At 48.1% G+C, this 13,831-nt stretch overlaps 2 protein-coding genes, 1 long non-coding RNA gene and 1 pseudogene across 3 annotated transcripts in view; all 4 read left to right on the top strand.

Moving 5' to 3' along the window:
- Positions 1-13,831, top strand: part of LOC149105948 (uncharacterized) — a 29,009-nt gene that overhangs the window by 2,633 nt on the left and 12,545 nt on the right. The window contains exons 2-3 of the long non-coding RNA XR_016209656.1: positions 12,454-12,574; positions 13,112-13,173. This is a non-coding gene — a long non-coding RNA (uncharacterized LOC149105948). The remainder of the gene's footprint in view (positions 1-12,453; positions 12,575-13,111; positions 13,174-13,831) is intronic.
- On the top strand, positions 993-4,152 carry LOC149105951 (uncharacterized). Its single transcript, XM_089297631.1, has one exon. The coding sequence runs from the start codon at positions 2,368-2,370 to the stop codon at positions 3,532-3,534; it is 1,167 nt and encodes a 388-aa protein (XP_089153757.1). The 5' UTR covers positions 993-2,367; the 3' UTR covers positions 3,535-4,152.
- LOC149105950 (uncharacterized) lies at positions 4,554-5,300 on the top strand (annotated as a pseudogene).
- LOC149105949 (uncharacterized) lies at positions 6,725-7,646 on the top strand. Its single transcript, XM_089297633.1, has one exon. It carries the CDS (start codon positions 6,951-6,953, stop codon positions 7,344-7,346), a length of 396 nt encoding a protein of 131 aa, XP_089153759.1. The 5' UTR covers positions 6,725-6,950; the 3' UTR covers positions 7,347-7,646.

Below are 13,831 nucleotides of genomic sequence, written 5' to 3'. Positions count from 1 at the left end.
GGCGAAGCATCCTTGCTCGGACCTGATCTTTCAGAAAGTTATATTGCTGAAACTCGGAAAGGATAGTGTCGAACTCGTGGGAAGACACCTCATTGTTCAAAGTGTTGGAGGGCAGTCTGTTGACGGTATCCCGCTTGGCAACGGCGAGCGTGGCAATCTCCTGATGCTTCTTTATTTTCGAATCGAGCTTTTTGCTGGCGACTATCAGCGCCGACGAAACAAAAGCGAAGCACCCACCAACGCCGCCAAGAGGAACAGCTGCCGGCAGGCCAACCACAGATAGAGTGGAGCCAAAACTCGCGCTGGAAAACGCTGCTGAGAGAACGCTGGAGCCTGCAGTGCCCCAATTAACGACCTTTCTTGCGCGTTTGTATTTTTTAGCAACGAGGCGATAGTGGTGACCTCACCAGCCAAAGTGTTGGAAATCTCGTTGACCTTCTGCAAGCAGAAATTTTGAGAAGGCTCCGCCACAACTGGATATAGTGGCTCGGCAGGCGGTGCGCTTGGTGGCAACAGATTTGCCGAAGACATTGTGTATATAGAAATTTAATTTAACTCTAATTCAAAAAGAAGAGGGAAGCCCTTGAAATCAAAGAGTTCGCCATTTTCATCTTTGACGCTAATGGTGATGCTATTTATGAACTCGTCTGTAGAGCAGTCTCGCAAAACCTGTTGCGGAGAACCCTGGTAGCTTACCTTTTCAAAAGGGTTCCCTTTCACATCAAACGAGGCCAAGACATCTGACCTTTTGCAATTGAATAGATTCTTTTGTTTGTTGATCAAATCGTAATGAATTAAATATGTCGTTGGAGATCTAAGCCTTTTTACGAAGGTTATAAACTGCAGCTTTCGCCCAATACCAAGCAAACCAGCTAAATCGCGATCAAGTTCTATCCGTCTTAACCCAGAATTTTTTATTACAAGCTGGCCAAGAGGTTGGTTTATCGCTGTTTCCAACTTATAGTTATATTTGGCGAACAGATTGTCTATTTCACTTGTAATTCTTTCTAAACTGTAATGCCCTGGGAGTAATTTACCAACTGACAAAGCTATATCTTTGTTTTTATCTCCCAAGGTGGCCGAACCTTCTTTTTTCAAAGTGTCGCAGCTGTTGTACAAACTGCAAGATATGTGTTTCATGAAATGCACTTTCGGTATCGGTTCTTCAAAAGATATTGTCCCTCCGCTCTGTTGCGTGACAATAGTGAGAACAACCATTTTCATATTCAACAAATAAAATTATGTTCAAATAATATGGCCAATTTGTGGAATGGTCCTGCGTTAAAAAAAGCAGAGGCGGCGAAGAAAAAGGCGTGGACAAACTTTTTAAACCGTTTTGCCCAAAGCGGACAAAAGCCGGTTCATTTCACAAGGAAGCGTCGACGAGAAAAATAACAAGACCGCGGAGGTGTTTTTCAGAGAAAGCGAAGACTCGTTTCAAAGCGTCTTTGGTTCAGATAGAAAATATTGGAGCGCCGAAATGAAAGAAGTGCTCGGTTTGGGTGACAGCGGTGGTTTTCCTTACCAGCTGTCGCCACTTGGTTCAAAAGTTTCATTGGCCATCCCTGCGGTACCTTTCGACGGCAAAGCGCCAAGCTTGAAGAAAATATTCGACGATGCAATCAAAATCTACGTCACGCCTGACCAATATTTCACGACACAATTCAGAGAAATATTTCAAGACACAAAACTCAAACACATGTCTGGAACCGAATCAAAACACTGGTTAGGAGGGCCAGACATGAAATATTGGCTGCAGCAGCTCAACTTCGCGGTTTTCTGCGCGACACGGGCGCGGAGTTTCTCGCGAAATCTTTCACAGCGGGATGAATCTACCCCCGCAGATAAGAGCTTTCTATATCTTCCACGTGTATTTCACGGTCAGGTGCATTTTGTTCCAGCTAGGAGGTGTTCATAGCATAAGCGCTTTGCCCGGAGACCTGATGTTCGACCAAATGAAAAATCATTATGATGTCGCTTCATACAAAAGGATATGCAGCGAGTTCGGCATAGACCCCTCAAGCGACTTTAGGTTTACTTCGGGTGCAAATAGTGGTTTGGGGGTGTTGTATGTTAAGCCTTGGGGGGAATCGCCAACAAAAACAGACTATAAGTATCCTGGGTGGAACAAGTTTAGCGACGATGGTGGAAAACTGATTAAGGGGGACCTTATCGAGTTTATACGGCCCGATGTTTTTGGAGATTGGCAGTTCGACTGGTTTGCACCCAACACCGCGAACGGTTTGACGCAGGCGGGCTTGTCGAGAATCAACCAATCAATTTAGGCTTTCGTTTACTGCATCCTGGGCACGCAAGTCAACATCCGCAGCAGCATTCTCGGCTCAGGTGGCCGAGTTCCTGGTGCTGATGGAAGACGCGATCAGACAGCCTGACTTGGCCAAGAGCGTGCAAAGGTATCAGCTCGCGGTGGATGAAGCGAAGGTAAGGCTCAATCTCGCTGTAGCCCCCATGGCCTGGCTCATGCCCGCGCAAATGATAATAAACACCGCAAGCACGATCGGTTACAACAACAAGCTGAAACAGGCGGTCTCCGGGATGAAACTGGGTGTGAACAACGAGGTAAACCCGGGGACAAAAGAAGCTGGGCTCAAACTAATGGCAGGCGGCCCGTCAAAAATTAACCCACCCAACAGCCACCCGTCCAACCCGATACACAAAGCCGCAACAGCCGAATCAAAAAAACCAGTTTTGTCCGAAACTCAACAAGCTGAAAACAAGCTGAACAAGGTATACAGAAAAAAGTATTGGATCAAGCTTGACCATCAGATCTTAACCAACCACGGTTTTTTCTACCCCCAGGCCCTTTACAACGACCTCAAGTTCGACGTAAGACTTGCCGAAGCTAGACACGTGGTCAAAGGCTCCGACACAACCCAGCTGAAATACAAGCTGACCAACATCAAGCTCGAGTACAAAATGATCCGCAGCAAGACTCTGGCAGACGAGGCGCAGAGCATTTACTCCAGCGGCAAAGAGTTACTTTACGGCCACGTGATGCATGACAAAGAGGTGCCCTTCAAAAAAGACATTGACCCGAGGCTCACCATCAAAGTGAACGCCCAAAGAAGGTCACTGAAAGCCCTCCTCCTCCTGTTTGTAGAGCCGTATACTGCGGGCAACAGAGATTCAGAAAAATTCATCTTTCCCGATCTGACGAAAGTCAGCGTCACGGTCAGCGACTCGCCCAACATGCTTTACAACAACAGCATTGAAGGCAAGGACATGTGGGAAGAGGCCCGTAACTTGTTTGTGAAAGAAAAAAATAAAACAGAGCACATGGATATGACAAAGTTTTACACCGGTGATAAGTTCGGGCTTGTGATTGATATGCGCACGATGGCGTATCAGTCGATGCACGCCAGCGGCACGCGCATTGTGAACAGTACGGACGGTGTCCAGCTGGAAATTGAGCGGAAAACCGAAGGCTCAGGCGACGTGAACTGCCACGTATTCGTCATCGCCGACTCCCAGTTCAACCTTATGAACAGCCAGCTAGAAGATGTGCAGTATTGAATATGAACATGGACCTCGGCAAGATACCCTTCAACGCTCTCATCGTGGGGCCGACTAATTCTGGCGAATCGAGATTCGTGGTGGACCAGATCTACGGCCCGTTCTGCGGAAAGTTCGACTACATCGTTCTCATCTCCCCGACATTCACGCACAACAAGACCTACCACCGGCTTGGCAAAAACGATCCAAGAATGGATGTGATAGTCTGTGAGCAGCACGCCGTGGAAAAGTGGTTGAAGCTCATGAGATGGCTTTCCAAGGGTACCAACACGCTCATAATCCTCGACGACTGCGCGGCCTCCAAAGATGTGAAAGGGCGTACAGGCGAGCTAGTGAATCTCGCCTTTTCTGCCTGGCATATGGGCATCAGTGTTTGGGTGGTGACCCAGAAGTTGACCGGCATAACATCTTCCTTCTGGGAGGATGTGGCACCAATCGTCCTCTTTTACACCCCCTCGGCGAGGACCACGAAAGCCATCTTCAATGACTACGCCGGCGAGCTCTCCCTGGATGAGTACAAAGGTCTGGTTTCAAAGCTGAAAGAGCGAAAGTTCTCTTATCTTGTGTTCTCGCTTCGCCACCCCTACGGGGTAAAGTTATTTGAATAAAAAAATGAAAGTTGTATATAGCCTTTATTTTTCTTGCAACCAAAGTAGTCGGAATGACCGTCAAAATCAAAGACATTGACGCTTATCAGAAAGAGCTCAGAAACGACTACATCTTGAACAAAGAGCTCTCCAATCTGGCCGGCAACCTTGCTTTGAAGTGCGGCTGGTTTCTTGCTGCGGCCAACGCGGTGTTCATCACCACGAAACATGTTGATTTCAGTCCACAGTTGCCGGAGCAGAGCCATCCTTCTCGTGATGAACACGGCTATCCGGTTGAGGGCGTTGATGAAGTACCCAGATCAGCAACTGCAGAACAACTAGCCAGCATTCGTTAACAACTGCTGAGGGCTTGCTGACAAATTGTGAACAATTACACTTTTTTCATTTGCTTAGAATACGGCTCGCTTCAGAATGTCAACCGAACAATCCGAGAGCGCACCTGCCGTCACGGCGCCTCAGGTCGAGACCCAGACATCACCTGCCGGCGATATCACACAGCAAGCAACAACCACAAATCCAACCACGCAGCGTGTAAAAAATCCCAAGCGTGTGGCCACTGGCAAAATGGTTTCTGAAAGAACGCGGTAGGCATGGGAACAACAGAAGAAAGATGCCGAGGCTTATAGGGCTCTCGGGGAAAATAAAGCGAAAGCCGCCACAGAGGCCCCTGAGCCAGCCCCAACTACAGGAGGCGAAAGCGCAAAGAGCGGCGGCCTCAGCACCAACCAATGGATTACTATTGGCAGCATGGGCGTTTCACTGCTCGGGTTCTATTTCAAATGGGAAGTGCTCAAGGCAATGGCCAAGACTGCGTTCGACAAATTCAAAATGCTGGAGCCCGCGCCTGAACCCACGAGTGTCGAGCCAGAACCTGCTCGCGTGACACAGCGAAAAGGATTAAGAAAAATGATTTAACCTTAGGGATATGGCGATGTCTGACTCAACCATTGCTCATACTCTCATCCATGCAGCCGCAATTGGCTGAATTGGGGTATTTTGGCTCGAATTTACCGCAAAAGCTATCAAAAAGGTGGTGCATCTTACCAACGAAATGTTTGCTGATAAGGGCGCAGAAGAAAGAAAAAGACAGAAATAGAACAAGAAGTAAGAAGAATAGGAGAAATAAGAAGAAGAGAAGAACAAGAAAAAGAAGAAGAAGCCGCGGGGAAGGAAAATTAAATGCACACAGTTTGGAGGAAAGTTTTTTAAAAAATATACTCAGATGGAAGTCTACTCCGTGAAAGACCGGCGAGTGACGCCGAACGTCCGAGGAACGACAAAAATTGTTGCTACAAAAAACAACCGGCGACTGCTAAAAGTGAAGTGTGCTGTGTGCAGAATCACCAAAACAAAGTTTTTGCCTGGTATTCCTAGAAAGGCAGCCAAATTGAAATAAAGAGCAAGCGGAAAAGACACATTAATTTGTTTTAAACTTTTGTTTTTTACTTATATCGAATGCACCATGTCCGACAACAAGCTTGTCAAGACCGTCATTGACGCCGCAACTCTCACGGGATTAGCCGAGGGCATCGGCTGGGCCGCAAAAAAGGTTGTGAAAGAGAATTTCACTTCTGATCCCAGCAGCAGCCCGATGAATTACGTGAAGTTCACCGCCGTCCTGGCGGGCAGCACTGCGCTCAAAAAGTACCTCGAGGACCAGAAAATCCTCCCCAACAGCGTTTAGAAAAAACATCATTATAACACAATGGCGCATTCTTATTTCCCCATCAAAGCCCTCACAATGGCTGCGCTGTTGTTTTTTGTATACAAGACAACCTGTTATACCGCTGATGCCATAGATTTTGTTTGGGCGGTTAAGATTGTCACCCATGAAGACTCCGATTTTGAGGATCTTGATACTGAGGAATTCCCATTACTGGAGAAATGCCCTGCACCTCCTCCCTACAAACCCCCGCCGCTGCCATACAAGAACAATTAAAAATAGATTTTACAACATATACAACGGCGACCATCGCGATCATGATTGGCGGGGCTGTGTTGAATGCCACGGCTTTCATCAGAGGCAATTGTCTGGCGAGGGCGCTTGGCTGGGGCGACAAAGCCGCGCTTGAAGAAAAAAAGCGCCACAACAAAGCTCTCAAAGATTATCAAGCGGCCTACGCCAAATACACGCGTGACCAAACACAACTTCTTGACTGGATCGCGACCAACGTGCAAACAAAGGAGCAGGCCAAGCAGAACTTCACCAACATGGACTACGCCTTCAAACTCTACAATTAGGCGCATCCTGATGAACGAATGGTACCCCCCAAGGAGTCCAAGTTCTCAGATTTCTATCAGCCAAGTGAGCAGCAGAAAAAGGGTGAACTCGCATTCATTGGCACCGGGGCGCTCGCTCTGGGGTACACGGCTTTCCGGTTCCTTTAAACTTTTTTACACCTTACTTATATGGATGCCAAACTTGCAAAGATTTACTATGGCACCGGGGGCTACTGGAAAGGCATCGCCACAATCAAAAAATTAGCCGAGGCCGCCAAGGTACCTGAAGAAACCGCAAAAAAGTGGCTGATCAGGCAAGCAGTCTGGCAGATATACCTCCCCGCGCTGAGGTGAATTCCTCGCCCGAAATTCGACATTCCCGCACCCAACAAGGTCCACCAGGCGGACCTTCTTTTTCTCCCGCACGACAAGCTCCTTCGCGGCCACAAAGTTTTCAAATACGCGCTGACCGTTGTCAACGTGGCCAGCCGCTACACAGAGGCCGAACCCCTGACTTCGAAAAATTCTGATGAGGTCGCCCTGGCCTTTCAGAAGATTTACAAGTGCTCGCCTCTCAAATGGCCTGAAATGCTGCAGGTTGACCCCGGGCGCGAATTCATGGGTGCTGTCACAAAAGAGATGGACAAGCACAAAACGTATATCCGGCACGGGCGCGTTGACATTCACCGCGACCAGGCCATTGTCGAACGTTTCAACCGCACTCTGGCTGAGTGCTTGTTCGGCCACCAGTATGCCGTGAAAATGCTTCTCCCTGAGGGCCAGCGGTCCACTTTCTGGGTGAAAAGACTTCCAGAAGTTGTTTCGGCATTGAACAACGAGGTCACAAGCCTTATCGGCAAGAAACCCGCCGTTGCCATGAAAGAAAAATCTGTTTATGCGAGGCCGTCGACACCTTACACAAGGCCTGTTGGAAAACGCGAAAAAATCCTCCCCTGTCTTGTGCAGGTTCGTTATCTCTACTAGCCCCGCGAGCTTGAAGGGGGTGTGAAAAGAGCCATGGACCCAATCTGGTCTTTGAAAGTTTACAGCATTGAAAGATCTTTTTGCAAACCGGATCAGCCAGTTCTCTACTATCTGCGCGACTGGCCCAAGCGTGGCTTCGTGCGTGAAGAGCTGCTGGTTTTCCCTCCAAACACTACTCTTCCTCCGGCTGATGTGAACTAGATGTGATATTCGATTGGTTCGGTGTCTATCCCGTCAGGCAGCACCCACCGCTTGTCGTAATAAGCGCTCAGCCGCAGCTTCTCCTGCTTGTAAGTGACGATCTGGCCGTCCCGCATCCTGAAACCTCTGTTGGTGGCCATGTCCTTGCTTCCTTCCAGCGCTTCCTTAAAACGCTGCCACGTTATCTCGTTCTCCTTCTTTGACATCCCCTTCATGCTGAACTACTTTTTTTCGCCCTCTCCATCGTCGACATAATAACACTTCGAGCAGAGCGCGATCATCCGGCTGCCCTCGCACTCAAGCTTGAAGAGACCTGGGGTGCGGCTGCTCCACTTGTCCCAAGACAGCCACTGTTTTTTTTCCGCCTCAAATTCTTGCTTCAGCTCTGGCCGGACGACGTCTTCGAGCCGCTCGCCCAAGATCGCCATGTAGTCGCTGTCCGTGTCCATCTGGATCAGCTTGAAATCTCTTCTGTCAACGTACTTGTCGAGAAAGTCGTAGTAGAATTCCAGCATCCGCAGCTTCGCCAGCTGGTAGACGGCGATTCTGATCTGGAATGGCCTCCTTATCGTGATCCGGGGCTTGCGGCTTTCCAGCTCGTAGGCCTCCCCGATCTCGTCGAGGTCTTTGAAATACGCACTCCGCATCGCTCTGTTGACAACCTTCTCGTCTTTCGTGTAGATCACGTTCGTTTGCCGCTCCAGCGCTTCAATCAGTTTCCCGTATGCACTGTTTCCGAGCAGTTTGAACACTTCGGTGAGCAGTGCCCTGCTTCTGTCCACGTCTCCTGTCCGGGGCCCCTCCATCACCTGCTCCACGAACCAGTCGAAGATCTTGCCTGGTTCGTAGTGGATTGTTCTGGAAACCTTCATGACAACCACCCCATGGTTCATGTACCACCGCAGCAGAGGGGCGTACACCAGCATCCATTCTGCGGACAGAGCACCTACAAGCTTTCTGCCGTCTCCGTGCTGTCTGCCCGTTCTCGTCAAGTACTTTTTCCTGTGTTCTGGCACAGCTTCGGTGGGAACATGTTAAAAGAAAGGGCACATTTCCTCGAACATTGGCCGCAAAAATTCCAGGATCTGTATGCGAACTTCGGCGAAGCCAAACCACTCCCCGTCTTTCAACCGGCAGAACTTCAGCCACTTCCGCTTGGCGGTCATCGTCGTAGTGCACGACCTTCTCCTTCCCGCAAGGCATTTCTCTGAGCATGGTCGAGAGATAGAGAGTGCTGACGTCAAAACCAAGAATCTTTTTGCAAAGACGCGGTTCTTCGAACTGATGCGACCTTATCCGTGTCACACTGGCCTCATGCCGTCTTGTGAAAACCAGGCTCGGTCCGCCAACAACCGCCCCTTTGAGCATTTCGTAAGCCTCTGCTTGGGCCGTAAAGGTCTGCCGCGCTCGATCGCCCCACGGAGCAAATAGTGAAAACTGATCCCTGGCATGCCCACCGCGTCTTTCAGAATGTCGATTCCCTTTTCGGTGTAAAAGTTTCTCATCTTTTCGAGCGCCTCGAGGCCAGGCTCCACATCAAGATTGTTGTAATAAAGCAGCCAGTCTTTGAAGGTGTGCATGCCCTTTTCTTTGAACAGCTGCTTGCACCCCTCCCACTCTTCCCACGTGAGAACGTAGCCGCCCTTCAGCTTCGAATACCAGGCCTCGTATTCAGGGAGCCCAGGGTAATCCAGCTTTTCGTAGGTGTCGAACCATTCATAGGGGAACCACGATTTCACTGTCTTGCATCCGTAAGCTTTCACCCATTTGTCATAGCTCGTCCCTGGACCGAGATAGTTGATGATGTCGAGGAAACGGGCCCCCCTGGTGAGCAAGAAAATGACTTTGTTCGCCTTTTTCGTGACCCTGATCTTCTTTTCTTTCTCTGCAAGAATGCTGGCAAAGTAGTTTTTGATCAGATTGAGGTCATAGGTGCCCGTGTTGAACCCCAATATTGGTACCTGGTCGCACCATTCGTAAATTTTTTGTTGCTGCTCTTTCGGCAGCAGGTGCATGTCTTCCGGAACGAACTCTGTGCGCACCTGGTCCTGGATGTTTTTTGCGCGTCTCTCCAGCTCTTTCATGAACTTTCGGACCAACTCCACGGGGTCTCTTTCACAGATGGGGGTGGGCTTTCTTTCAAGGGTGTCCCCGATGCTGACCGAGATCGGGATGTGGACGTTTTCGATCGTCAACGCTCCTGTCGGCTCTTTTCGATGGTTTTTGTCGCCATACGACTCGAAATCATAAATTATCACGTGCAGGTACGTTTTCGTTTCCTTCTTTGGGAGTTCCCCCTTCAGATGCCCAGCTTTGCAAGACCACGCTTCGATTACTTCGTAGCCCATCTTCCGCAGAAATGCAGTATGGTTCATGGTGGCTTGGTACAGTTCTTCGGGTGTTCTCCCGCCATGCAGAATCATTTGTTCTCGATAGCGCGGGTAACACTTTGGGCATCCTTGGTAGGGGCAGCCGTGGTATTGGAACACTGTCCTCGTTTCGTGGTTGTACCCGTCAACAGTAGAGGCCTTCATTTTTCCATTACCCCGCTTTAGCTATCTCTCACCCCCATGCCCGCACATTGCGTGGTGGATGTGGATTCCCCGGCGCTTCGCTTCTCGCTCCAGCCACAACACCGCTTGAACGGATGCTGAGCCCTTCGGGGGTACATCACTTTCTCGAAGGCCGTCAATGGTGCTTCCACTTTTGTCCCCGGGCAAAAGATAACCGTTTTTCCTGCGCTGCAGGATTTATGATGCCGCTTGAGATTGCAAGCTTGTGTGAATCTCTGCCCGCAATGAGTGCATGCATAGGTTTTCGCCAGCTTTGTGATGTCTTTTATCAAGAAAGAGTGGCCTTCGTAGACACCTATCGTCAAAATGTTTTTGAGTTTGGGGTTCGGGTTTGTTCTTAGGTGCCAAACCACTTCTCCGTCTTGAAGACGCTCCGGCTCGTAGACACGTATTCCGAGCCAAGATGAGACGGGCGAGCCCTGATTCAGATGGGCTTCCAACTTGTCTAGCTCGTCCAGAGACGTTTTTCTGAAGTTCGGTGGAATGGCCTTGAGCTTATAGAAACTCTGGGCAAGTCTTCGAGCTTCTTTCGTGCTTCGGTGGGGAAGAGCCCCTCGGTGCACAGCGAGGCACCTAAATAGGCACAGATTGTCGTTATACGTGTCCAATGCCACCATCAACCGGCTATGGGCAAGGTTGCGCAGCCAGTCAGGCAAAGGCCCTGTTCCCACCAACGGCTGCCTGTCAGGCACAACCTTCACGTCAACGTTGAAAAAGTTTTCAAAAACCCACTTCGTGCTGGGCCTTTCAACTCTTTCATTGTCAAGACGCAGTTCTTCCTGGGTTATAAGCCACGATCACCGTTCCATCCTCAATGTTGCACAACTGGTGCGTGAAAACGTGCCTCAGATAGAACGATGTGCTTACTCTTTCACGTAACTTCGCGAAAGAGTCTGGTGTTAGGTTTCTCCCCAGACCTCTGATGAAGCGCCATCAAATGAAACGCCGGCCTGTACTCTCTTCCCCTTCGTTCTCTGCATCGTCGAACAGATCCAGAATCTCCTTCTGGTAGTCTGTCACTGTTCTGGTTTTCCGCGCAGGGAAGGGGTCGTACTCCCTCAGAAGCTCCTGCGTTTTTCTTGACTTTCTTTGGCATGGAGGGGCTCTTGGCTGGTAAGGCTTCGGAAGTAGTGGCTTTTGCAGACGCGCCTGCGTTTCCTGAGAAATTGGTTCTTCCAGGACGTTCTGGACAATCTTTCTTACCGCTGGCGCGTGTTCTGCAAGAAGTTGATCGAAATAACGTAATACCACGGGATCTATTTTTGCGAGTTCTTCTTCCAGTCTTTCTTGATTGTTGGAAGCCATAGTTCCTTACGTTATAACCCAAGGTTTCATTTCTCTAACTGATGTGTTTTCTCTCTTTCAGCTCGAGCAAAACAAGTTCAAAAATTTTTTTTGCTTTTTTACGTTTGCGGATAAGACGTTGTTTTAGCACGTTACCGCCGCAGGGCTTGCAGAGACGGTAGTCGCACAGAAGACCGACTCCGCAAACTCTGCAAGGCTCTGGCCTTTTCATTCCTTTTTTCAGCTGGTAGTTGTGCTGCCCGCAATATACCCCGTAACAACGCTTCCCGCAGCTTTCTTTCCAACCCCGCATCAGCCACCCGCACTTGTTTGGCGCTCGAGTCATCCCGGCTCGGGCGGTATAATAGCGGGCTTGCTTGTTTCCAATTGCCCACTTCAGCTTAGTAGTATATAGGGAATTCGACAAATAATGTTTCAAAGAGGGAGCCGAATTTCGCCGTTTCACAGCCCCTAGGTTCAACCGGCCCGAGCTTGTGAGGGCCGGACTTGATGGTGGGGGCTGCGATAAGGCGAAATAAGGCTCCCTCTGCGAAATGTTATTTGTCGAATTCCCTATATACTACTTAATGAACATGAGCCAATTTGTTGGTTATGTAGTGTCACATACTCACTACTGCTACACTCTTGAGATTCCAGTTTCTTTTCATTTGTAGTGCACATTTACTTTGATTCATAATCATATACATGTAAAGTAGGTCAAAATAAGGTAAAAACTAGTAGACATTCCAAGACTGCAGAATAATTATGTCACATGATACGTGTACATGTCTGCTGTAATGGGAGAAGAACAGTAAAAACGTTAGTTTGGTACCAACTGAAGTGCCTGAAATTCTGTAATAGTGGGAGTCTGTTATAATGGGAGCTGTTTCTATACATTACATTTCTTTGTAGCTTTCAACCAGAGATGCAGCTTCTGTCTCTAATAGCAGACTGGCATTCTGTTGCATCTCTCTGTTAGACATGCATGTAACTAAATGAGTTTTAAGTTTTTCGCTTATAAGTTTCAAATGCGTTATTCTGGACTCTAGTGACAACATCACATGTAAGCCTCACTTAGGTATGGTCAGGCTCAGGCTCCAGGACCCTGGCAACCACAGCCAGGTTACCAGGCACCTCCTCCTGTTACTCCTAAAGTTGCGGCATCTTCAGGTACTGTACGTCTATTCATGTGTTTTACAAAATCATTAAAAGTAGTTCGTCTCGTGTGATCTTGTGGGTGAAGGTAGCTCTGAAAAGAAGTGTTGTTGGTGGCTGACGTTTTGACAACCTGAGAAGTCATCTTCAGAGTCAAGTGAATAGTGTTAGTGAGTCAATGAGGTTATAAGTCTGGTCTGTTTAAAGTGATTGGTTAGTTTAGCTCTGATGGTATTGGCTGAAAGACTTGTGTAAAGTTTGTCAGCAGTCATTGGTCGGTTCTTGTGACTGTAAATGTGATTCTGAATAACCCTATTGCTGTGGGCGTGAAGTCTGGAGAAAAGAACTTAAAGTTTGTGGAAATCCTTAATTTTAAGTTAAAGAAGCACTGGTTTTTGCTTATTGTAATTTTCCTCTTAAAACAGTAATATTTACGTGCATGAGAAGAGTAATTCATGATATTACACAAGGGTTAGCTCATATCGATCATCATTTACTGCAAAGTTCACGAGTTTACTCGCAGAGCACTTTGATTATCTTCATTGTTTGTAGCTATTGAAGGCCTTCCTTTTGAAGTTAATTCCAAGTTTGATATGTTATGGAAGAAGTCTGGGGTAAGTTTGATAACCCTGTTTGCACTCAGTTACCAACAAATCAATCATTTGATCGACCAATCCAAGGGCATGACACTAGTCTGGTTAACCGTACCCTGTCACCCTTTTGCGTGATGCTAGATGGCTTTACTCGCAATCTAGAGTCTAGTCAGGTAATCTGGTGAATAATTTTACTGTACTTTTTGTACTGACTCGGGACGTGGTGACCTACCGTGTGGCTTAAACTTTCTGCAGTATCTTTTTGGAATATCAAAATTCTGAGTTTACTCCGTGGCTTGTGGGAGCAAGGATATATATGAATTTTCATTTTTAGTCGTGGATACGCGAAGCATAGAAACGACTATTAGAATGGGGCAGAATATGCAAATGTGTCACTCACTCAGATGTAAACAAATCGATATGTCGACGGCAGACCAATTGATATCGATTCTCTCAAAAAATGCCGGAACGCCTAATTGGACGTTTCTTCGAGAGAGTTTCGATTTTACTCGTCGCGGAAGCACATGCAGTGTAGAGAAAGCCGAAGGAATGATTATGAACATTGAATGCCAAGAGTCTTTCACTCCTCGAGACGTTTACTCGTCGATCCTGCAAGCTCACGGGGGGTTTATGAATAGTGAGCCTTTTACGAGTGAATCTTATGAGCGAACCTTTGAGC

The sequence above is a fragment of the Orbicella faveolata genome, unplaced genomic scaffold, assembly GCF_042242905.1.
Source record: "Orbicella faveolata isolate gen_17 unplaced genomic scaffold, um_ofav_v1 contig_3, whole genome shotgun sequence".
Taxonomy (NCBI): domain Eukaryota; kingdom Metazoa; phylum Cnidaria; class Anthozoa; order Scleractinia; family Merulinidae; genus Orbicella; species Orbicella faveolata.
The sequence above is the reverse complement of the archived record's forward strand: the minus strand, read 5'-3'. Positions and strand labels throughout refer to the sequence as shown.